At 31.2% G+C, this 25505-nt stretch overlaps 7 protein-coding genes across 7 annotated transcripts; 3 read left to right on the plus strand and 4 right to left on the minus strand.

Moving 5' to 3' along the window:
* Positions 1–129: 129 nt before the first annotated feature.
* On the minus strand, positions 130–13808 carry PPL_04872 (involucrin repeat-containing protein; the record flags this gene model as incomplete). Its single annotated transcript, XM_020575769.1, has 16 exons — positions 130–1422; positions 1836–2137; positions 2184–5119; positions 5327–6615; positions 7125–7261; positions 7358–7627; positions 7697–8020; positions 8116–8211; positions 9444–9532; positions 10036–10296; positions 10426–10606; positions 11445–11504; positions 11592–11787; positions 11859–12790; positions 12881–13702; positions 13733–13808. 16 exons carry the CDS (start codon positions 13806–13808, stop codon positions 130–132), a joined length of 9264 nt encoding a protein of 3087 aa, XP_020434564.1.
* A 1018-nt stretch (positions 13809–14826) lies between these two features.
* Positions 14827–16774, minus strand: PPL_04873 (uncharacterized protein; the record flags this gene model as incomplete). Its single annotated transcript, XM_020575770.1, has 5 exons — positions 14827–14937; positions 15296–15518; positions 15608–15880; positions 15958–16226; positions 16748–16774. The coding sequence occupies 5 exons, from the start codon at positions 16772–16774 to the stop codon at positions 14827–14829; spliced, it is 903 nt and encodes a 300-aa protein (XP_020434565.1).
* A 347-nt stretch (positions 16775–17121) lies between these two features.
* PPL_04874 (uncharacterized protein) lies at positions 17122–18183 on the plus strand (the record flags this gene model as incomplete). The annotated part of the gene is made up of 1 exon (XM_020575771.1): positions 17122–18183. One exon carries the CDS (start codon positions 17122–17124, stop codon positions 18181–18183), a length of 1062 nt encoding a protein of 353 aa, XP_020434566.1.
* A 107-nt stretch (positions 18184–18290) lies between these two features.
* PPL_04875 (uncharacterized protein) lies at positions 18291–18969 on the plus strand (the record flags this gene model as incomplete). The annotated part of the gene is made up of 2 exons (XM_020575772.1): positions 18291–18794; positions 18961–18969. 2 exons carry the CDS (start codon positions 18291–18293, stop codon positions 18967–18969), a joined length of 513 nt encoding a protein of 170 aa, XP_020434567.1.
* A 60-nt stretch (positions 18970–19029) lies between these two features.
* Positions 19030–19756, minus strand: PPL_04876 (carbohydrate-binding module family 14 protein; the record flags this gene model as incomplete). The annotated part of the gene is made up of 3 exons (XM_020575773.1): positions 19030–19033; positions 19277–19346; positions 19516–19756. 3 exons carry the CDS (start codon positions 19754–19756, stop codon positions 19030–19032), a joined length of 315 nt encoding a protein of 104 aa, XP_020434568.1.
* A 2149-nt stretch (positions 19757–21905) lies between these two features.
* Positions 21906–22700, minus strand: gnpda1 (glucosamine-6-phosphate isomerase; the record flags this gene model as incomplete). Its single annotated transcript, XM_020575774.1, has 1 exon — positions 21906–22700. One exon carries the CDS (start codon positions 22698–22700, stop codon positions 21906–21908), a length of 795 nt encoding a protein of 264 aa, XP_020434569.1.
* Positions 22701–24191: 1491 nt separating this feature from the next.
* PPL_04878 (uncharacterized protein) lies at positions 24192–25286 on the plus strand (the record flags this gene model as incomplete). The annotated part of the gene is made up of 4 exons (XM_020575775.1): positions 24192–24309; positions 24540–24564; positions 24638–24883; positions 24977–25286. The coding sequence occupies 4 exons, from the start codon at positions 24192–24194 to the stop codon at positions 25284–25286; spliced, it is 699 nt and encodes a 232-aa protein (XP_020434570.1).
* Between the last annotated feature and the right edge of the window lie 219 nt (positions 25287–25505).

The raw sequence follows: 25505 nt of genomic DNA on the forward strand, positions 1-25505 counted from the left end.
TATAAATTACGAATTTTTGATTATTTGATTATATGTTAATATATATGATATATATATATTTTATTAGAATTTGAGATATAGTTTGATTTGTTTTTTTTAGATATTAATTGTGGATAAATATAGTTTTGGTTATGTTTGTTTCTTTGTCATTTCATAAAGTAGATTGGCATTTCTGAAAACTTGAATCAATTCATTATAGAGTTCTTCTTCAAGAATTAGATCACCATATTGTCTAGCAATCAATACGTCTTCGAGCATCTTTTCGATTTCATCGCATACCTGGATGTTCTCGAGAGTAATGCGTAGTGCCATACCGGTTACATACATACGAAGGAAACGACCGACAGAGAGTACAACACCAACGTACAGACCAATGATACCGGCACTCACCAGTGTGCTAGCCAGTCCATTTGGAAGTCGCGAGGAAATGGTGATAAAGTTGAGAGGAGTTCCATCGGTTTGAGACATCATCCAATACTGCTGAGGTGGATAGGTGTTGTTAACTGAAACCATTGTGAACATTACATCGATCATAGATGCAGGTTTTCCAGGATTGGATGGATAAAGCAGATTTCCACTGACACCAGGCAGACGAATGAATTTATAGAATAAACCGGATGTGGTAAAAGTGTTGTTTGCCGAAGTACCATTGACAATGGCAGCGAAATCCTCTTGTTGAGTACGATTCAAAAGTACAACATTACTTCCATCGATGTTGATATTGATGTTTCCACTTCTACTGAGGGTGTAATCCACCTTGATAGACAGTTCATTATTGATAAGATATTGTTGGAGTTGTGAACGTGCCGGTGGCGATAGATTCCAATTGACTTCTGAGAATGTGTTGATGCTTATCAATTGAGTTCCGGCCTGGTCGTCGGTGGTGATGAACGTCTCTGCCGACCTAAGCTTGGAAAAGTAGGTATTGTTGACAAATGTACTCTTCCAATCGGGAATACCGTCCAAATTGGCAACAGAAAGATCTTGGCTGATGCTAAGGAATGGATTCAATCCCATGATAGACACTTGGATATTGACAGAGGTGACAGGCTCGATGTTGGAACCTGGCAAACCGGATGACAAAATGATAAGTGGGAACCAAAGAATCAGAACAATACCAATAAAGAATGCAACACCAGTTGTAAACTTTTCAAAGATTGGTTGTTTCTGACCTTTCTTTCTGCCTTGACGTTTGATCCATTCCTGTCGACAGTGCACACTGAAGATGGTGGCATAGAGATCTTCAAACTTGAGCCAGTCGTAGAACAACAGAGTGGTATCGGTGGCAATCCAATCGAGGAGTGTTCTCATTTCGAAAACAAATGGAATGGCACGATAGATTGAGAATCCAATATTGTGGAAGTTGGAGTAGCCGTCCATAAGGAAACGGTTCTCGGCAAGAATAGGATATCCATAGCAAATCTGAAGTGCGGAATAATAGAGATAAACACATTTGAGAACGTAGAATATCACCAGTGTCCAAGTGTATCTTATATCGAATGGTTTCTGAATGAGATCGGGGAAGTAGAAGAACAGGAACACATGATATAGTACAGTAAGCACCACTTGGAATGCAAATTTAGCTTTAACCGATCGATACAGATAGATAATTCTATCAAGAATGATAATACCGAATTGTGAGAGTAAAATAGCAATGTATTGTCTGGGGATGACGTTTTGTTCGAGGAATTGGGTGATGTCAGACGATGGAATCGCTGTGAAGTTCTGTGGGAACACCACCAAGAACAAAAGACATACGAAATCGGTAAAGAATATTGGGATATAGTAATCTCTACCGGTTTTTTCAGAGGTATCGAATATATTCTTAAAGTAACTGTCAAACCATTGAACTGCCAAAGGTGGTGGAGGTATTTTGGTTGTTGTTGCTCAATAGATTGATGTAAAGCTTCTGCTGAAATGATCCAATCTTCGGGTTGTTGTGATGATGTTCCTTCCATTTCATATTCATACTCCTCTTCATAATTTGGATCATGAACATCCATTTCAACTTGATCATTATTATTATTGTCATCATTATTATTATTATTGTTGTTATTGTTATTATTGTTATTATTATTGTTGTTGTTGTTATCATGGTCATCATTCATCATCATCACCATCACCATTACCACCACTACTAACATTTGTTATTATTGCTGAACTTTGTTTTTTAGAAATCTTACTTCCACTTGTTCGAATACCAGATCTAGTTGTAGTGGTTGAAGTAGTTGTTGTTTTGGTTTCATGAACTTCTCCACCATCACTGGTGCTATAGTGATGTGTAATAGTTTCACCACTACCACTCAGAGCCAAGTCAGAATGAAGGATACTTTGATGTGGGGAATCAATTTGTTTGTCATCTTGGGAAGTAATAGTTTTTAGTGTAGTGGTAGTCTTTGAACCACTTCCACTCTTTTTCTTTCCTTTACGTGTTACACGAGTGACAACATATTCGATAATCTCTTCCTCCTCTTCTTCGTCCTCCTCCTCTTCCTCTTCATGTAGTGTTTCCGATTCTACCTTTAGGAATTGTTTGATATTCTCCTTTTGGATTTGCTCCAACGATTCTACGGTGCCTGGCATTGGTGGTTTAGGATCGATGTCCTGACTGACCGATGTCTCGTCGAAACTCCATAAACCTTTGGATTGATAGACATGTCGGTGCCATAGACAAGCCAAAAAGATAGCTAGATCCCACCATGAACCAGCCAAGAATGGTCCTTGGATGTCATTGATACCTATCATGTAGGGAAGTGAGAGATATCGCTTCGATAAGTCATCGTTGTATTGCTTGGTATCCCAGCAAGTCTCGAAACTAGCATAGTAATAACCGTTAACTCCACTTATAACACAGAATATATCGATTTGGAATATGTATTTCAAACAGATAACTATACTACTATAACCAATGAGGAATCGCCAGAATGGTTTAGAAGGTCTCGGACTCTCATAGAGTCTACCAAAGAGGAATACAGCGAATACATAGACAAGTGATATTACATTGGCATAGAACACAGCATTACAAATACAACACATAAAAGCAATCCATTTACTTTCGTCTCTGGCAATCCTGCTGATACCACGAACGATACGCTTGAAAGCATCATCCTTGTAGGGTGGAGGTGGAGGAGGAGATGTCGATGACGAGGACGAGGACGAGGTTGGGTCATTACTTGAAGTTGGCAATTCACTCATTTCCTTTTGATGTTGTTGGTAGTACTGATAGGATAGTTTCATCTGTTCGGAAGAGATGAATGTACTGTTACGATGAGAGGTAGTGAGTGACGATGGAAGTGGATCATTGACATCAACTTCACCTTCTTCAATTGGGTCCAACCAATTCAAGAATGCTTTGAATAGATTTTTGATTCTAACTGCAATTGGAACACTAGGTTTCTCTTCATCTTCATCGATATGTGATGATTCAACAGGTGGAGACTTTGTAACAGATGTTGTTGTTGGATCTGTTGTAACAACCTTGGAACTATTTATAATAATTGGATCCAATTGAATATCTGTATTATTTTTATCATTATCAATACCAATATTATTATTATCTTGATTGTTATCATTGTTATCAATGTTATTATCTTGATTCTCATTTGAATGAGGTGATGATGTAAGTTGTCCAGATGGTCTAGAATTGAATTGTTCCAAATAGAATTGTCTGTGTCTATGTTGTCTTTGTTCCTTTAGAGATTGTAATCGTTCACGACGCTGCTGAATGATGGTTTGAACAGAGTTTAATTGTTTGATTCTATTCTCACGTCGATTCTTGTAGAATTCCAATGCGATTTCGTAGGCACTGTTTCTATTCTCTTGGAGATGTTTTTCGAGTGTTGCGAAATCACTGGATTCATAGATGTTCTTTTGGTAGGCCATCAGAATCATGATGATCACATCACTAACGGTTTCACTGACGGTGTTGAAACGTGAGGAACTGACAATGGTGAATCCAAGAATGTCGGCAACGCGATCGGCTGCACTGTTATCATCGCCATACGCAACAAATACGAATTGGAATAGGATTTGAGTCATCAGTACGAACCAATTGTAGAATGCCATTGCTTTCCAGAGTCGGCTCCACGAGCGATCCTCGCCACTGAACAGCACATACACAGAGAAGAAAACATATCCAGTGGAGATTAAATCACACTCTGCCGTGCCAGCAATGAAAATGGTGATCAAAGTGACCTGGGAAGAGAAACGAACGATGATGTATCTAATCTCTGAGTACCAAGGACGTGGTTCACAAGTGAAATTACGATAGTCCATATCGAAATTCAAAAAGTTCTTTGGGAATGGCAGTGGTTCGAGAGGGTTTTTCTTTGGCAGCTTGAAAAGCAACATTGAGAAGAAAAGAACTGCGAAATCAACCGTTAGAATATAGATACTTGGCGATTCCAGTAGTAAAAGATTACTGAGAAGATCGTTCGATAGTGACCATGGAGGAGTGTGTCCACTCGGCACTCCCAACAGGAATATGTATTGCGCCATTATGATAGGCACCATCAATATAGAGAGATAGAACAACCGGTGAATCTTTTGATTCGATATATTCAGCCCCAATCCAATGACACAGAGATAGATGATACCCAATATATTGACACGCCAACACAACGATATAGAGAGTGTAACAAACACAACTTCGACACCATACAACTCATAAAAGTGTGAGATGTACCAGAATAAACGTTGTCCAACTGTGCAGTTGTAAGGATCGAGATCTTTTCTCTCAGAGGCAGGCTGCTTGAGATGTTGATATGCTTTGTTCCACCAGTATGCCCATTGCTGTACCGACACCAATAGGATAATTGTCAAGTTGAGTTTAATAACATCCCAGTTTGTAGAGTGAGAAGACGATGGCATACCAAGCCAACGTATCAAATCGTCGTGACCGATCACCCGCGATGCTTCGGGGAAGAGGAATGCCATTTGGAAAAGTACCAACAATTGTGAGTAAATCAAGATGTAGAATCCAATTCTATAGGTTCCCTTTCTGAAAACCATGGCTGTAAGTACCATCACCAGGTAAATGGCATTGAAGAAGGATGGCGGTGACAAAGCAATGAGGAAGACAGCCCATAGTACAAGCTTGGAGCCGTGGAGATACGCGAATCTATTGAGCCAGTAAACCAAGCTGAGGAAGCGCGGATGTTGTTGTAGCTGTTGTTCTATTGCGTGTCTGGTGTTGGAATCCGACGGCTTGTTGAAGAAACAACCCAGTTGGAATACACAGACAATGAGAATAGCAACATTACCCAACAGTTCAATAAAGTATTCCGAGTGGTACACTGTCAGACCGATGTCATCCAGTGTTATATACTTGTTGGTCGGGAAAATGCTGATAAGCCATTGATTCACCTGAGGGAATTGATAGACGTATCTCGCTACCAATACTGCAGCTTGACTCATGACAATCAACACCCAGAATCTACGAATGTGAGCACTTCCATTGGCAGAGACATGATGAATTGCCAGACAGAGGAACACTGTTGCCATGTAGAGAATAGAGATGATCGACACCTTGCTAAACACACCGACCATTACGATCACAAGATAACACAATGGCAGTGCATAGTGTTGTGATACATTGTAGATGAGATTACCAACGGTTTGGACAATCGGCGGAAGTTTTGTATCTCGGAATACCTTGTTGACATTCCACTGGGTGAGAGTGAACAAAACAATGATCCACTTCCACAACAAACCAAACCAAACAACACGATAGTGTACCAGTCCAATAAGCTCAGTTGTTTCACTCTCAATATCAACGGTTGCATTGATCTGCCATGTGTAACACAGCGTGTAGACAACCTGTGCGTATATAACCAAGAGAATCCAGAACCTGGTAGCCAGTCGCTCACTTATGATAAACAGGATAAAGAATATCATGTAGCCAGCATTCAACAAAGAGATCTGAGTCAATCCACAAACAAAGAGACCGGCCAGTGCAAGTCGGTACGACTGACTGAAAATGGTCAAGAACGTACCAGTGAATATTGCCTTGGTGATCTCTTGTGCTCTGGTAAGCTTCTCACCATGATTAGCTATGAATTGCTGATAAAAGACTTTCCAACCATCAGAGATCATCGAAGTATAAGGACGAATACGAGCTTCGTAAGAGGAACGTGAAAAGTCGACCGAAGAAGGTGCAGGCGACACCGAACGACCTGCCGATGGAACTTGGAAACTAACACCCTTCTTGAGATTCGAACGTAATGGTGGTGAACCCATACCACCTCTCTTAAGAACAGGTCGCTGTTTCAAAGTGGATCTACCATCTGGAAGTCCTGTTGGTCTTGGAGACGATGTTGTCGTTGACATCATATTATTATTATTATTACTACCATCTTCACTTGTTGTATCATCAATCATCACCAACAAATCTCTCTTTTGTAGTTGTTGTTGTTGCTGTTGTTGTTGTTGTTGTTGTTGTTGTTGTTGTTGTTGTTGTTGTTGTTGTGTCATTGTTACACTATTTGTTATTGATGTAATATTTGACTGTACTACTGGATCGTCCATCTTCAACTTGAGAGTCGGTGTCTTGTGATAGAGATTCATATCCATATAACTGTAGAAACAATAGAGACCGAATGTAATGGCAAGTATCAGCTGAACACCAATGTACAGCCATATACTGGTAGTTGGCCAAATAAAGAAACCAATTAGCCGTGTCGCCGATGTTTCACTCCATGAATTCAATGGAATATTGAAACAATATTGCAGTGTAATGAAAATCAATATATAACACAATACCAGCTTTGAAAACGTCTTGAATGCACGCAATGGAACCAAAGAAACAATCGAACCAGTTGCCAAAAGAATACTAGTGTAAATACTCGGTTTTAAAAACAAACAAATAACATTGATTTCAACACAACATATCTAAATCAATTTGATTAAAGATGAATCGGATTATTAGTTATGATAATAATGAATAGTTAATTAATATAACATACAGTCCAACCATGATTAGCAAATAGCATTGCAATCTTTGTGAATCTATTGGGATTGTTATCATCTTGCTGATCTTTGTTTAGTTTTTTATCTTTTTGGAGCATCAGTTTGTAGTGTTGTTTGGTCATGTTGTAGAGTAGTTTCTGTCTCAGAATCAAACAAACCGAGATGTAGAGGAATAGGATAGTGACGTACCCGATGACGAGTGGCCAGATAGAGACATCCCAAACATTGTAGTTTCTAACACCGTACCAATCCGCTATGTTTTGTTGGTAGTTGGTGTTTACAATGGGTATCTGTACTAGATAGATAAACAGTAGCTGGAAGAACGACAGCGTCAAGAAGAACGGATAGATGCGCGTCATGATACGATGCACAGAGATTCTCGCCGACAAACACAAGATGAATCCAATCGCAAATATAAAATAGAATGCATTGATGACCGAAGGAAACGATATAGCGGAGAGACACAACATCAAGAATGCAAAGAAACTCAATGCTTTCGATGGTGGTGGATTATAAAATACCGGATCTCTTTCTTTTCTCTTTCTTGTCGATGTCAATGGTGTTGTAGTTGTTGTTGTTGTTGTTGTAGTTTGTACATTAGTTACTTGTTGTTGTTGTTGTTGTGATAATAAAGGTACATCTGAATTGATAGAATAATTAACTTTTTAATAAATATTATTAAGTTTTTAGTTGTGTTTGATATCAATTAACTAATTGCTATTGTAATTACATGGTGAATACATACTCATTGTTGACTTTCTTGATTGTTCTTCAATGTTTAGGTTATTTGTCATGTTGATTCCTTCTTGTTCGAATTCGGATTGTATACGCTTACGATACCACAGTGATGCAGTGATGATAGAGATGACCAAAGCTATCAGATCTGGCAGCACATTGAGCAAACCCTCTGTGACATAGGTAAACTTTATGAAACCAAGTTGATTCAATGTAAAGTTACCATTGAATTTCGATACCAAGTTGACAATAGTGATCATCACCAAACTAACCACCGACAGCATTGTCGTAATACTCGGCAATATAGAAGATATAACATCTGTTTTGTGTGATTGTTTGATTTAAAGTTAATTAGCTATTTTTAATTCATTCATTTATGTAATGTATATTGACAGAATGGAATTGGTTACTTACTTTGTTTTTTAAAGTGTTTATGTGGTAATAACAATACTGAGAGTAAAAACGTCAGAAAATAAGCATATGATATAATACTTGCTCTCAGTACACTTGCTATAAAAAATGAGAAATGAAAAATGTCAATAACCATTGAATGAGAAAAATGGTGTTATAAATTATTAAGTCTTAAGATACATTACCAACAAGTAAAGCAAAAGGGAATGCTAAACAAACAAAATAATATGCAATCATGATTTTATTAGTTTGTTTGTTGTAGCTTTTTGACCTAAGCTTTAGCTTTAGCTTTAGATTTAGATTTAGATTCTACTTCTACTTCTATTACTACTGGTACTACCAATTCACTAAACCAATTACTAATTGTTTGTTGACTATACTATTGGAATTAGATTTTAAAGGTAAATTAAAAATATAAATTAATTAGAATGAATAAACTTTAAATTTTATAAATTCGTAAAGTAATTGAAATGAATATAAATGTGAACATAAACCTCAATATTATATAATTATATATTATCATTAAACATCAATATTGACAACCCAAATTAATTCTCTTTATTTATCTTTTGTTTTCGCACACCTAAAATGAAAATCACAAATCACTACTTTTTATGTTCATACATATATATAATATATGTATATTATTATGTGTGTTGTGTGCTGTGTTAAACTACTTTATATGTAAATGTACATACCAAAATTAATTAAGTTTGTAAATAAAGTTTGTTTAAAGTTTATACTTTCATTCAAAAATTAACTTTCAATTATAATTATGTATATATTGTTTATATATATATATATATATGAATCTGATTTGCTTTTTTGTTCGTTGTTATTTTTGATTGATTATTGTTGTCAACTACATCTACATCACGCAACAAACGATAAATTGATTAATAATGTTATTGCAGAATGAAAAAAAAACCAGAGGTCAAAATTTGCATTGATTTTTTTGTTTTTTTTTTTTAATTATTCAAATATCCAGGAATAATAATTTTCTGGTCGAAAACAAAATTGTTTAATATGATAAATGTGTTTCTATGAGAAATGTCTGTTCCTACACCAATAAATATTTCATTTCATTTCTTCGCCACCGCTACGGTGATAATATTATGATATTATGAAATAAATATATTGATATTATTAATATTTGAAAAAGATCAACTAAATTTTATAGGGATATTTAATAAAATCCAGATAAAAATATTAGAATATATAAAATATCAGTTTTTCAATTTATAAATCTGGATCTTTGCAATGATTTTTTGTTTTTTTTTGGTTTATAATTATATAATATATTTATTAAAGTTTAGTTTACAATGAGTTACCACAACTACCACAGAACTTGGCACCACCGGCAGCCTTGACACCACAGTTTCCACAGAATGAAGCTCCGGCTGAAGTTGCAACTGGTGCTCTATTATTTGTTTGAAAATAAAAATAAAGATGGTAAGTATTAGTCCAATATTATTATCATATATTATTGTAAAACTACTATTTTAATGCCTCTTTTTTCTTTTCTAGTATTTTTTTTTTGATTTATATATTTTTATTTTGTTATTACATTTATTTCCAATAATGTGTTGTATTTGATTTATTGATTGATTGATTATGATTATATTTATAGTTGATTTGATTTGATATTAAAATATGAAAAAGAAAAAAAAATAGAAACTGGAGATAATATGAAGTTAAAAATCCAGATCACCGGCCAACTCTCACTCTCTTCTCTTCTCTCTTCCAACTATCAACCACCAACCACAAACACCTCACTTCCATTCATCCATCCATCCATCTATCCATTTGTCCATTATTAGAGTTAATTAATTATTAATTATTATTAAATATATACATAAAAGTTGTTGTTATTGTTGTTTGTTTTTGTTTGTTTTAGAGGGTCATTATTTATAGTAGATTTACTCATAGCGGACATCATACGGGTTCTTTGTTGGGACAGCGCTTGGTTTACCACCAGAGACGATTCTCTTGACGGCTTGAATGTTTTGAATGACTTGGTTCAAGTTCTTGGCCTCGAAGAGATCGACGGTCATGAACAAATCAGTGGTAGCGACACCCATTGATTTACAGAAGTTCAAGTAGTTGTTGATGTTCTCCATTTGTACGAATGGTGCAGCAGATGGTGATGATTTAGCTGATCCTGGTTTAATCTTATTGGCAAACCTAAAAAACAAATAAAAAAAAGTAGTAAACAATTATAATAATAATAATAACACCAATGACAATAATAAAAGTTAGATTTTTCAATTTTCTATACTACACTTTTTTGTTTATTTGTAAAAACAAACTTACTTGCAAAGAAGTACACCAGATTTCAAAGCTTCAGCAAATGACTTTCCGGCTGGGAATGGTTCTCCGAGGGTTTGCTCGATGAAAGCTCTTGAATCTCTCTCGAGATTAGAGTCGTAGAGAGCTTCTCTCTTGGCGGCCAAATCAGCATCCAAACCAAAGTGATAATTAGTATCTGCCATTTCTTAAATAATATATGTTGTTGTTGTTTGTTTTTGTTTACAAAAATAAAAAAAAATTATAAATAAAATCACTTTTTGATCATCAAACCAACATTCACCTGACTGTAAAAAAAAAACCAAAATTCAAAAAAAAAAAAAAACAAATATTTTGAAAAAAAATTATTATTAAAATAATCAAAAATGGGTTTTTTTTGGAGTAGATTTTAATCACCCAATAATTTCAATGAAAAAAAAAATAAATGATAAACAAAATTATTGTTTTTTTTTTTTTTTTTGCAAAGTGAACGATCATAATTCATTATAATGACTTGTCATTTCTAACATGTCTTTTTCAATTAAATTAAATTAAAATAAATTGGTTTGATCAAATCGATTTGGATTGGAAGAAGTAGGATTAAATTATTATTATTTAGGTACCGAGCTCTATATTGTTTTGTTTTGTTTTTTTTTTTTTTTTTGGTTTAAATTTTATTTGGATTTTTAATCAAAGAAAATAGTCCAATAAAGGTTTGTTTGGTTTTCTGAGCAATTAATTTTTTGTGGTTAATAATGCTTGTAAGAGTTGTAGACTGTTTTGAGATACTTTGTTGTTGGCGAGGTGCAGTTTGTGGAGTGTTTTGTTGGGTTTGGGAGATGATCGGTCGAATGCTTTTCTTAAAAATAGAGCACCTTCTTCTTCGATTAGATTGCTTGAGAGGTCGAGTACCTCCAGTGTGGTGTTACACTGCAACATCTGTGATATTGTTTGTGCATTGTCATTGACAATGTTGTTGTTTGCCAGACCCAGTGTCACCAAATGACTGTTGGACGAAAGTGATTGTGAAATTAAATTGGTATTACTACATAGATCATTGTTATTCAATATCAATGATTTTAGTTTCAATGATGGTTTAATAAATTCTGTAATTTATAATAATAATAATAATAACTTGTTAGTTTATCCTATATTTCCATTTCTATTTTGTTTTTCTTGTTATATAAACTTACCAATTAAAATATTTCTAAGTCTTGAACATCCAAGATTATTACATGTAAGATCCAAGTTGACAATGGATACAGAGTTTGAAATTGTATTGAATAGTTCGGCAATTGCTTTTGGATCGATATTATCGAGTGCATTGTATGAAAGATCCAGAGTAGTGAGTGATGCATTCCATTCGATCGATTTTGAAATTGCAAAAATCTGTAATAGTTAAATGTGTTAGTTAATCCAATTATTATATTTTAGAATACCAATTTTGGTTAGATATTTACATGTTTATCATCTCTTAATATTCTACTGAGATCTAAATTATTAAATGGCTGATTGGATGGGTTCAATATTTGATATTCAATGTTGGAGTCGGCTTCCTTTGAATAGACTTTGAGATACTCTTTGTAGCTGTAGCAAAAGTCGTTGCGATCTCCACCTTTTACACCTTCACTGATTGGAATGGAAACGGAGCAGATCGATTTAAAAGTTTTTACAAGATGATCTCTGTAGTCACAGAGCAGCACGATTTCATGTTTGTCAGAGACGGGACTCGATGTGGTGTTTGGCGAGTAGAACTTGCGAATCTCAATACGCTTAGGATGATACTTATCGACCACCAAACAAAATGAACCTTTATATTCACCGCTATGTTGAAAGTCATCGGAATTTGAATTGGACTGTGTTGTTGATTCACCGTTGTTCGATGTTGTACTGGTTGCCGCTACCTCTTTGAAAAGGAACGATCGTTTGAATAGCTTGGTGAAAAGACCGCCAGTCGATTCAATGATGATCTTTAGTACATCCAGTTTAAGTACGATCACCATCGGGTCGACCGTGCGGAACGACCGCTCCGTGCAAGTATACATGTTGTTGCGGATCATCGCGAGGTCGGTCTTGGTAATCGGCAGTGAATGTTGACCACTCTCATCATTGCCTTCAAACTCTACAAAACTGAAAAGCGAATTCGACGATCCACTGCTACTGTTACTTCCACCGTGTGGAGATTGCAACTTGTTGTGAATCTTCTCGATTCTGTGATTGGTCCTCAGTGCATCGATCATCGTTGTGAAATGCTGTGAAATCATATGAAACGGTTCATGTATATGATAACCGGTTCTAGCTGAGATCTCACACCAACTGATTCTACCAATCTCAGACTCTGAACATGCCTTTGCAATTTCAACCTGAGAGACAACTCTATTACTTATATCCACTATAAATAATAATGATGTTGATTTGTTAGTTTTCAGATCAACAGTGTTTAGTTATGTTATTCATTTTAGTTTTGTTTTGTAATCATTACCTTTGTTTGCAACTAAAATGAAAATCGAACCTTCCGGTACCATCTTTTTGGTTCTAGAGAGGATGTCGAGTGAGCGGTTGTAGGAATCGAGTGAACTGATGTCAAACATCACTATGATGCAGTTGCAGTTCTTCAGGTAGAAAGGTAGTAGTCCTTTGAGACGATCGTGACCGCCAGTATCCCAAATCTCGAGATTGAGCGATAGTGAATTGTAGTGGATTGTATGTAGTGTTCTGATGGCACCGATCGTCGTTGTTTCAGTTGGGTCGAATTCACCCGATGAGAATCTACGCATGAACGATGTCTTACCGACACTGTTGGTACCGAGAATCGCACACTTTACTGACGAACTATATCTATTCTTATCGATCAATTTCAAACTCTTTAGAATAACACTGGATTCCTCACTATTATAATCTATTGTATTACTAATTGATGTATTTGTATAATCATTATTATTGTTATTACTATTATTATTATTATTATTACTACTACTGCTATTGTTATTATTTTTCTGTTGACTACTATTATTTCCTTCATTACTATAGCTATTAATCTTTGGTTTATTTATACTTTGTTGTTGTTGCTGTTGTTCGTTTGATTGACTAGCTAGTTGTGATAGATCGTTACATGATGAATTGTTACTGTTATAGCTGTAGTCTTCAGAGATGTCTGGTTCATTATCGCCAATCGATGAGATAGAAGAGTGGTTTGTATATGAAGAGTTGTTCGACGACGAAGATGACATTGGATATTTTACGAATGAATTACCAGTGTTTGCATTTTGTTGCTGTTTAATATTATGTGCTGGTTGAGCAGGTACTGATTTAGATCTCAATGTTCTATTATTACTATTGCTATTGCTATTACTATTACTACCGTTATTACTAATATTCAAATCATTGATTCCAACATTTCTAACAGTCATTGTTTTACTCTCTTCATTCCCCATTCTTTTCTTTTCTTTTCTATTCTTATCTAATCTACTCTACTATTCTATATTTTTAAGTTATAATATGTAGTATATAATTTCGAATTAATAAATAGGTTTGATAAATAGTAATAAAGGAAATGAAAAGAAAGATCTGTATCAGGTGAAAAACAAAAACAAATTTATTATTGCTGATGTGTTATTTCAGCAAAATGCTCCAAAAGTCAAAACAAAAAAACAACAGATTTTTTTTGATTCTTCAAGACAAATATTTTTCTTAAATCTTTGTTTTGCTTGCTGGTGAAAAAAAGTTGCAAATAAAAATAAAAAGAATTCTAAAACAGGGATTTGAAAATAAACAGAATTTTTAATAAAATAAGATTTACCTAAATTAAACAATTGTTTACATCAAGAGTGTTACCACCAACAAACAAACAAACAAACAAATAAACAATTACCACAAAACAAGATTTTATTTTATTTTTATTGTTTTAAATATATACTAATAAAAATTGAATATTTAAATTATTTGTTGCGAAATCAAACTTGTTTTTTTATTTTTTTTTATTATTTAGTGTTATTGTTGTTGGTATCTATATAACACAAAACTTTAACAACAACCAACCAAATAACGAACAACCCTAAAAAAAAAAGTGGTTGGATATTAAGTAGATTTAGGTTGTTTTATACTTACTTTATTTACTCTTCTTTTTATCTATATTAAGAGATGTCTGACTTAAATTATTTGAAATAAATATAAATAATAAATATAAATTATATAATAAATAATTTGAATAATTTTAAAATACTCATTATTATTTTTGATTAAAAAACAAAAAAATGAAACAGACTCTGAAAGTTTGTTTGAATATTCAAAATGAGAGAAGAGTTTCGGGTCACTGATTCAAATGGTTCTCAAAAAAATATTGCCCCGAACTTGGTGAATTAAAATATCTTCAACAAAATAATTTTTAATCATATTCTTATTTCTTTTATTCTATAAAAATTATTATCATTAGTTACCGAACCATGAAAATGGATTGAAATAGGAGAAATTGGACTTTGAATTGTCTCTACTCTCATTCATATTATGATCTTCAATTCTATTGTCACCTATTTCTAGTTCCTGTAATATATATATATACACCAAGAGATAGATAAAGATTTATAATATACATATAAAAACAATAATAAAATTTTATTTTTATTTTTATTAAAACATTGTTAAGTTAATAATATATACATTTGTTTTGTTATTATTATTATTTTATTATTATTATTATTATTTGAAATTGATATTCATTATTATATTTCATATCACTGTTGTTTGTTATTTGTTATTTTCTTTTAGTTGTTGGGTTTGTTGGTTGATTGATTGATTGATTGATTTGTTTATTATTGTTATTATTATTATTATTATTGTTTATACACTTCCAACACCTCACAATTCAGTACAATCTCTACATTCAATTTGTCTAACTTACCACCAAAACCAATGTTGAACTTGGTGCCAATTTCAATTCTTGAAGAGTTAGATCAAGATCGTACGAGGAAAACGGTGTTGGGTTACTCTCTGAAATAATGGCATACGGTGACTTTCCATCTGTTCTATTCTGATTGATAAACTGTTGAATCTGACGGAATGAATCATTATAATTAAACTTTCCTGTAATCACTTCACCGTTTGTAAGTAAAACATTAATCTCACTAATAATCGGTAAAACGAGTAAAGTAGGTAAGTAAATCAAATCTAAATATATATAAATATTTAAATAGACTATAATATAATAACATACGCTTGTGTATCTCTATATTGTTCTTGTTGCTTTGCTCTTATTGCTCTTAACTCTTCTTGTTGTCTCTTTTGTTCTGCCATAACATTGTTTACTGGTCTAGTGGAAGTTGGTGATGTTACTGGTTTTGGTGATGATGTATTATTACGAGTAGTTGTAGTTGTAGTTGTAGCTGTGCTGCTACTTCCACTTCCCACAAAATATTTAAATAGTGAAGTTGGTGAATATGATGGCTTTGGTAGAGGAACACATTTATGACTTGTTGGGAATCTATGTCTATGTTTTTAGAATAACGAAACAAAGAGTTAGATAAAGTTAAGATGGGGTGAAAATGATATGATTTGAATACATACTTGAAACAATAGTTTTCTTTACATTGATCGCATATAACTGCAACGAATTCCTTTGCTTTACAACCTTTGAGTGTACATGGGTAGCTCTTTGGTTTGTTTGACTTCTTGCCGCAGTCTCTATCCAAGTGTCTCACGATGACAGTGTCAACATCATCGTCTTTACCGACTACGAGCAATTCATTGCACTCTGGACAAGGATGTACTCTTCTCTCTTTATAAACGTATTTTGTACATTCGTGTAGCTTTGGATCTTTATGTTCAACACAAAACTTTATATGACAAAATTCACATTCAAATGGTAAATAATCTGTGTTGTTTTAATTAAAATAATAATAATAATAAAAATTGATGATTTTTCGAAAAAAGGTTAATTATTAACCGATCAACTACTAAAAAAAAAAACATTTATTTATGTATCTATCTATTAATAATTACCTATTTGATTGCAATGTTTAATACCACAATGTGCCCCTAAATGTACGAAATCCATTTAACTTTGGTTTTTGAGGTAAAAATTAACTATAAAAAAATAAGCTTTTTTATCCGTAAATATTAATATTAATTGTAAATGATACGATATAAAATGAAAAAAAAAATATTGATTTTCCGACTATTAATCATTTATTTTGTTCCCTCACTACCACTAATTTTCCGTGAAATTAAAATGAAATTTAATTATTTTGAAATAAATTTACTTTTGAGTCACAGATGAATAGGTGGGAATGTTAAAAAATAATCATTACGTTTTATATGTAAAAATGGATTTCTTCTATCTATTCCTCTTTAGTACATTCTTTAAATCTGTTTCTTGATTCATATTTTCTAATAAGAAAAATTGATAAAAAAAAAGATAAAAAATATTTTTATTATTTAATTAAACTTAACAAAAAAATAAAGTTTTAAACATCTTTTATTTTCTTAAGCAAATTTTTTATCAAAAATCCACAACAAACTTAAATGTTTACTTTTAAAAATAGAATTTATGAAAAAGCTGTTCATATCGCCCATGAGAATCGCTGCAATAAAAAGAAGTTTGTGTAAAATTCTGTTGAACTTAAAAATTTAATTTGATTTTGGCTTTTTTTTTTTTGAACTTTGATAATCAGTAAAATTCATTACTTTACTTTATATTTAATTTATTATTCAAAATAGTAAAAGTTAATAATGACAATTACATGTTTAAATCATAAAAAAACATCTAAATTTATTTGTTATCAATGCAATAGTTTGATGTGTTCAAGATGTATTAGCATTCACAACAAAGAACATCCTGATCATTCAGATAAATGGGAACATATCGATGACATCAAAGATTCATTGAGTACATTGAAATTAGATGATATTATTGATACCACCAATACAACAACTAACAATGATATTAGTAATGACAGTACTAATAGTAATAATAATAGTATTTCACAAATCAATAATAAACTTAAATCTCTATGGGAATCATTAAGATCATCGGCATCCAGATATCAAAGATTATCAACAACAGAGAATGAAATCAAACAACACTTTGAACAATTACATCAATATCTAATCAGAGAAGAACATAAACTACAAAGAGATATTATCAATGATAAACATACAATCACAAATCAAATCGATAATAATATATTGAATTTGAAATATATTGTTAATATTATAATGATATTCAACAAATTAAATATTAATGATAATGATAATAATAATAATAAAGTTAACACTGACAATAAATCAATGATAAATAGTAATAATACTGATAATATTTGTGATGATCAGTCGATAATATCAGATAAAGCATCATTATATTCAACAACAACAATAATGGAATCAATTCGATCAAATTCATCATTACAATCATTCATCAATCATAATAATCAAACATTATTCAATGAATATCTTGATTTATTCAATATCGAAGAACTTCTCAAACAACACTCCAATGATTCGACATCATTATTATTAGATATCATTCATAAATACAACAATCAATTCAATAAATCAACAACAATCACAGACAATAATAACTTAACATTATCATCATATAAATTATCAATCAAACAACCTGATTTCAATCAATTGAATTCAATCATTGAACAATCAATCAAACTTGATAACATTGAATCAACTGAATCAATTAATACAACAACAAACAACAATGATAATAAACAATCTTATATTTTCATAACACACCAATTAAAAGGATCAACACATCAAACAACTATCCGATTGAAGAGCTAAAGTTTGATTATCAATTTATAAATACATACTCCTCGATTGTTTCAATTGGTGAATATATCTATATATTCGGTGGATATCATAATCCAAACAAATGGATTAAAATATCAATGAAATCGAAATCAATTGAACATATTGGTGATATCGAAGGAATCAATGGTGATAATTGTATATCAGTTTGTTATGATGGTCAAGATCATATCTATTTAGTGAATGGTCATCAAACGAATAGAATTGATCGATTCAACATCAAGACAATGAAATTTGAATCATATCACCAATTACCTGATGGATATATGTATCAAATATCTTCAATGATCTTCAAAGGTTCATTATATTCAATACCATGGAGTCAAAATAAGATATTTCAATTCGATTTAACAAATAGAACGATAACAGATCATCAAATTGACATTATATCAACATCAGGATGTCATGATAACAATGGAAATTTCTTCATATTTAATTCAACAAACGATTCATCAAATACAATGTTGAAACCAAACAAACAACCAATCTCAATGCTATTCCTTATGAGAATAACCTATGTGTGGTGTATCATCGAGAATCACCAACATCAAGTTATATCTATTCATTTGGTCGAACTAAAGAATGTAATTTCAAATACTCAATTGAATCCAATCAATGTGAGCCATTCTTTAGAGATATTATTGATCACGATAGACATTGGTGTGCATCTACATCAATTAAATTTTAATAAATATGTTATTCCTAAACAATTGTTATTTTCTAAAAGAATAAATAAAAATAAAATAATAGATGCCATGAAAGTATAAAATAGTTAAATTGAAAAGTCTATTTTTATTGGTTTTTGGAATTAACAATATTTTAACTATGATTAAAATAAGTTTATTTCAAGGTTTTTAGCTCTTTTATAATCATTGTATAAAAATATAGTGTTGTATTTTAAACTCTTTCTTATTAATATGATATTGAATAAAAAATTGTGTATTGTTGGGATGATAGTAACAATTTGAATTTTTTTTAAATATATTTAAAATGAATATTTAGCCTGTTTCTGTAGAGTATTTTTCTTTCAATTTCAAAAAACATAACCTTGATTGATTCTTAATACAATTGACAATAAAGAATTTTTATTATTGGAACTAGAAGTTCTAAAACAAAACTATCTCTTGCCTGTATCCCTAAATTAAATAAATAAAAAAACTCTGCCCAGTTTCGTTTTGCTTAAAATCCACCGATTAAAAATACAAAATATTCTGAAAAAAGAAAGGTAAAGAATAGAGCATTAAAAAATTTTATTTAAATGTTAATTGTAACGTTACTTTATTAAGAATATGTTAAATCATATGCCAATATCTTCCCTTACTTCTAAACCTACAAGTTTAAAAGGACATGTACTGTCATCAAGCTTTTCACAAGTAAGTAAATTGTCATTCCAATATAAACTGTTAGGACATGACTTTTCAAAGAGTTTTCCACTAGCATCACATTGCCAATAAGTTGAACAATTGTTTGGATTTGCTTTCCTACAACTTAGAGGTGCGGGACAATTTCTCTCTACTTCATCACAATCACAACGAGTATCACACATATCATTTGCTAAATTTTTATTGATTTTTAATAAAAATGGTTTGCGAACTTTAAATGTTGTTTGATAATTAATTAATATTTACCAAAAATAATAACTATTAATAAAAATAAATAAAATAAAATTAATTTTGAAGACATTTTTAAAAGCAATTTTCTTTAGTAATTTAATATTAAAATGAAATAATTTAATAAAGCTTAAAAATAAATAGTATTAAAATGAAATAATATTTTTAACCACTTTTTATCTTTTTGGTAGAAATGACCATCCAAATCAAAATAGACAATTCAGAAAAAATAAATTGAAATTTATTCATTTAATATTTTTATTTGAAAGAAAACATAAAAATTTATCTTTTTTCTCTATTTTAAATGATGATTGAAAATACTAATATAAAAGTATTATTTATAAATATTGGAATCGGTTCAATAGAAATAATTTTTTCTTTAGCTCTTAAAGTGTAAAGTGTGATGTTTAAATAAAATCATATTTTAATTTGGAGTGGGTTAAGCTTAAGTTTTGAAACACTGATAGATCGAATGATAGTAAGAGCATTCAACATTAAGGAAGGGTTTTTAAGGTCTTTTAAGAAAGATTTAGCCACCAAGTTTAGAGAAGTTTACTCCAATGTTGTTACTCAAGATTGTGTGATTCCAGAGAGGAAGAGAACACTTGGATTCTTTTACCTCTAAATATAATATCTACAAAACATCCTCAACAATATTCAACCAACCTTCCGAATCCAAATCAGGAAATGGATTGCGATCAACCATAGTCAAGCTTCTCGCTCCAAAACATCAATAGTTTAAGGCGATTCAAAATCAATTTTCAAATCAGTCTAACGAAAAAATATTAAGAGTATACAAATAGAACCAATAGAATAAGTAAATAGAAATATCAATCGTTATTATATAATAAAATCATTATTATCTCTTATAAATAAATATCGTTAAGTATATACACCAAATCATTAGGAAACATTAGTTCTTGTCTTTTAAGATTGTAAGTTTTATGTAAAACCTGAACCAATGTGACTTTGGAAAAAGAGGTAGGAACAATGGAAACAACCTTTTGATCATCCTTTCTATGACAACTGTATCAATATCGGTAGGTAACTCAACGTACAGACTGGACAACACATACCACCATAGGAGATGGGCATACTTGGTGATGGACAGACTTTGATGATAAATAGAGAAATATAATAGAATTGATCGATTCAACATCAATACAATGAAATTTCATTCTTGTCATGGATTACCTGAAGGATATGGTCTGCAATCATCATCAATGATCTACTCGTTATATTCAGTACCACTCAATCAAAATTTAATATTACAATTCCATTGGAAAAATAGAACGATAACAAATCATCAAATTGATATTAAAACATTCTCATCATGTCATGATAACAATGGAGATTTCTGAATCTTATTCAGAATTAACAAACGATTCATTAAATACAATGTTGAAACCAAAAACAACCAAACTCAACGCTGGCCCTCATAGAAGTGGAGGTTTTTTTTGTGATGTGAAGAAGAATAAAAAATAATTATATATAATCCCAATATGTATTAAACTAATGAATTTTATAGATTTCATTAATATTCTAGAGATGAAGATATCTTAGATATATACTTTATCAAGGTATTATCAAATATGGTGGAAGAGAGTAAAGAAATATTAGATGGGATTGTAACTGATCTCCTAGACTCAATGTTACTCTGTTCTCTGGAGATATTGCATCTGAAGTTTTAGAAAAGAAAAATTAACAGATACATTTTTTTGAAAATAAATAAAATAAAATAAAAAATTAATTCTCTACTTTATAAAAGTTACTTTTATGCATATCTAAGATGAGTGTAGAAAAGTAATTTTGTTTTGGAAAGTGAAATTAATCTAATATAAACTTCTATACATTATATTTTTCTTAGAGATTGGTGTATCTTTAGATCTGGTTTATTATATTTTATTTCTTTCTAAACTCTAAAAAAATCTGCTTCAGTGATGAATGAACTAAATTTAGGAATGATATATAACATTTATCAAAATCAAAGACCGTCAAATTTCTATTATCGACAAGACTACTTGCAATCCAACCAAGCTCCTAATACATTGAAAAAGCATCAAGAATATTTATATTTTTATTTATTTATAATCTATTTGAACTTTCTACATCTTTGAAATATTTAACAGTTTTAACTTTGAGTTCATCGGTTGCATCTTCATCGCATACGATCATTGAATGTCTGTGCATTTGGAGTGCAGAGGCAGTCCACATATGACTGATACCTTCTTCTACGGTCTTGTAGAGTGCCATTGCCTTGTTGTGTCCAGTGACAATGAGAACTACTTCTTTGGCATCCATAATCGTTCCGACACCGACGGTCAATGCCTTGGTTGGCACCTGTGAGACACTCTCAAAGAAACGTGAGTTTACGATGATGGTGTCGCGAGTCAGTGTCTTGAGACGTGTGCGACTGGCCAACGATGAACCCGGCTCGTTGAAAGCGATGTGTCCATCTACACCAATTCCTCCGAGGAACAAATCGATACCACCAGCACGCTTGATAGCCGCTTCGTATGCTTCGCACTCTGCTTCGGCATCGGCAGCGACACCGCTGAGAATATGGATGTTCTGACGCTCGATATCGATGTACTTGAAGAGATTCTCGTGCATAAAGTAATGGTAGCTGAATGGATGCTCTGGAGACAATCCTACGTACTCATCCATATTGAAGGTAATCACATTTTTGAACGAGAGTTTACCTTCTTTGTGCATGGCAACCAATCTCTTATAGATTGGAAGTGGTGACGAACCAGTTGGTAATCCCAAAACATAGTGTTTCTTCTCTTCGGTTGGTTTGAAATTGACAATCTTTTCTCGAATGTAGTTTGCGATGAACTCACCAACTTTTTCAGATGTCTCTTGAATTACTAATCTCATTTTTCTACTCTCTCTTTCCCTCTTTAATAAATATAATATTTATCTATATCTATATCAATAACTATCTTTTGTATTTTTTAAAAAAAAAAAAAACAATGTTTTAATTTAATCTGAATGTTTTTTTTTGATCATGCACATAACTCCGATACCATCAAAAAAATGAAAATAAAAATCTTCAGCATTACTAAAAAAAAAAAAAAATCAAAAAAAAAAAAAAAAAAAAAAAAAAAAGATTTGTTTTTATTTTATTAAATATTATTTACATTCAAAAAATTAAAAAAATATGTATTTTCTTCATTTATCTTTAAAATTATATTATTTGTTTTAAAAAAAAAAAGAAAAGAATTGAACAAATCAAACATATCATTTCCCAAAATTAATCAAATCTAAAAAAAAAGTTTTTCTTTGGAAAAAAAATAAATAAAAAGTTGAATTGTTTTTTTTGATTTAAGCAGCGAAAATTCTGTTTTGTTTTTTTGCAAAAAAATCTAGCCACCATTTTTTTTAACAACATTATAACTATTTATTTATATATTTGTCGGAGTAATTACTTGCAGCTTCATTTAATATAATTGATTCCTATAAACAAAAGATTAATCAGTTAGTTATTTTCATTTAGTTACTCGAGAAATATAAATAACCCCAAATCAAAAAAAAACAATCAATCAGTTCAGTTCACTACACTATTTTTATATATAAAGGTAAAATTAATTAATATATAGTGTCATTTTTAAATGTTTGTTACAATGAAGGTTACATTATAGTCGATATATTTAGTTAGTTAGTTAATCAAAAAATTGAAAAGTAACTGGAACTATCAATCAGTTTTTATTTATTACTAAAATAGTATTTCAAATGATACAAAAATATCATAAGAATTATAATTTAAATAAATAAAAAAAAGATTTAAGATATAAGAATATGTAGTTATACCTATGTTAAACTAGCTGTTTTTTTTTATTTATCTTTTGTTACTAAATTTGTGCTTCTCTTCTCCCTCATACCCCTCACCCCAAGTTCGCTCAACAAAACTCACTCACCCATCATATTTCTACATCATTTTTAAAAACATCTAATAAAAATAACCAACAAATTTTATTAATAAAAGTATTGGTGACACCCTCTCCACACACAACACACCAATTCCAAAGCTGATTGAACAATACATCACCTTCAATTTTGTTTACTATTTATTTACCAAATTTATAGTTCGTAGTACTTATTATACTTACTTTTCTTTTTTTTATTATTTAGAAATTTAAATATTACAGAAAATACAAGAGTTGTTATTGATTGGATAGATACGATTCGGAACATTCAAATAGAATTAGAATTTAAATTAATTTAGATCTCAAGTGAAGTGTAAGAGTATTTTAGATTCAAAAGAAAGATCTCTATTGTTCAATTAGTTAGTTAGATAGATCCAGTTAGAAAAGCACACAATAATCATCGCTCATATGACCTTTTTTGCAGAAAGGCATTCTCTTACAAATGAATGATCAAACATTTCATTATTGGAACTTTGATGTCTCTCATATAGTTCTGTCATCATTCTATATAGTTTTAATTTTATGTGCTATCATTTCATTTGCTGGAACCAAAGGTTATTGTAAGATCAAACAACCCATCATCATTAATCGAGACGATACTTTAGCATATTAATTAATATCCAATTAGCAAATTTATATAGTATATCATTCCATGTATTATTAATACTTGGTGCAATATTTAGAGCGACCTTATTCATTATATTTCCGCTGGCGGTAGAGGACATCATAACTGTCAATGAAAAAATGATCGATGTATTCAACACACTACCAACATTTTTCTTCTTTACAGTTTATTCTGTTGCATTGATTTTAGGGTAAGATGCTTAACAACTATTATATTTAATTAGATCAAAATAGATGTTAACATTTATAAATTATATTCTATAGAACTATTATTCAAGAAGAACATTTACCAAAAACAGCTCAAACCGATATTAAAAAAATGGTTTCTCTTATATTTTATGGAAACCTGGCAATGTATGGTGTTGTCATCATTCTATATATTTTTGACTTCACTATAGATCCTCCATCGAATTACTCTGTAAATTTACCAACAACCATCACCGGTATCATCATTCAATTGTTTGCTGCATTTATGTATTTCTGGGGTTCACTTTTATTTGTATTTATTTTGTAAGTTCATGTCATATTAATTCAATTAATTTCGGTATAAAACTAATTTTAACATTTACCTTTTAGATATAATCATTATATTAAGAACTATAGAGAAATTATAGCAGCAAATAAATCAAGTGAATATGCAACTGTTAGAAAGATGTTTGCTATTATATTTCCATTCTCGTTCCTCAGCTTTATGGCGAGAGCAGTGCTGACGGCAGTGACAACATTCGTATCGATTGCTTCATGGTACAAAGATATCCTATATTATACATTCTTGGAGATTCTACCAATGTCATTCTTATTGTTGATCATGTGTCAACGATCTTCACTGCGTCTATTAAGAGAGAAATTTGCAAATCCAGAAACTTTACCAATTTTAGAGAATGACCATAGCAAACAAGATTATATAATTTAAATAATATTGACAATGACAACAAACAACAAAACAAACAATAATTATATCAAACAACATCATCAACTAATTAATATTATTATTATCTATTGATATTTCTTTATATATATAATTATAAAAATATCAATAGAATTTCCAACAACAACAAAACCTACTTTACCTAAATTATTATAGATTTATAACTTCAAAAACAATTCCCTCCTCTTCACCCTTTTGTTTAAA

The sequence above is a fragment of the Heterostelium album genome (assembly GCF_000004825.1).
Source record: "Heterostelium album PN500 unplaced genomic scaffold PPL_scaffold4, whole genome shotgun sequence".
Lineage (NCBI taxonomy): Eukaryota > Evosea > Eumycetozoa > Acytosteliales > Acytosteliaceae > Heterostelium > Heterostelium album.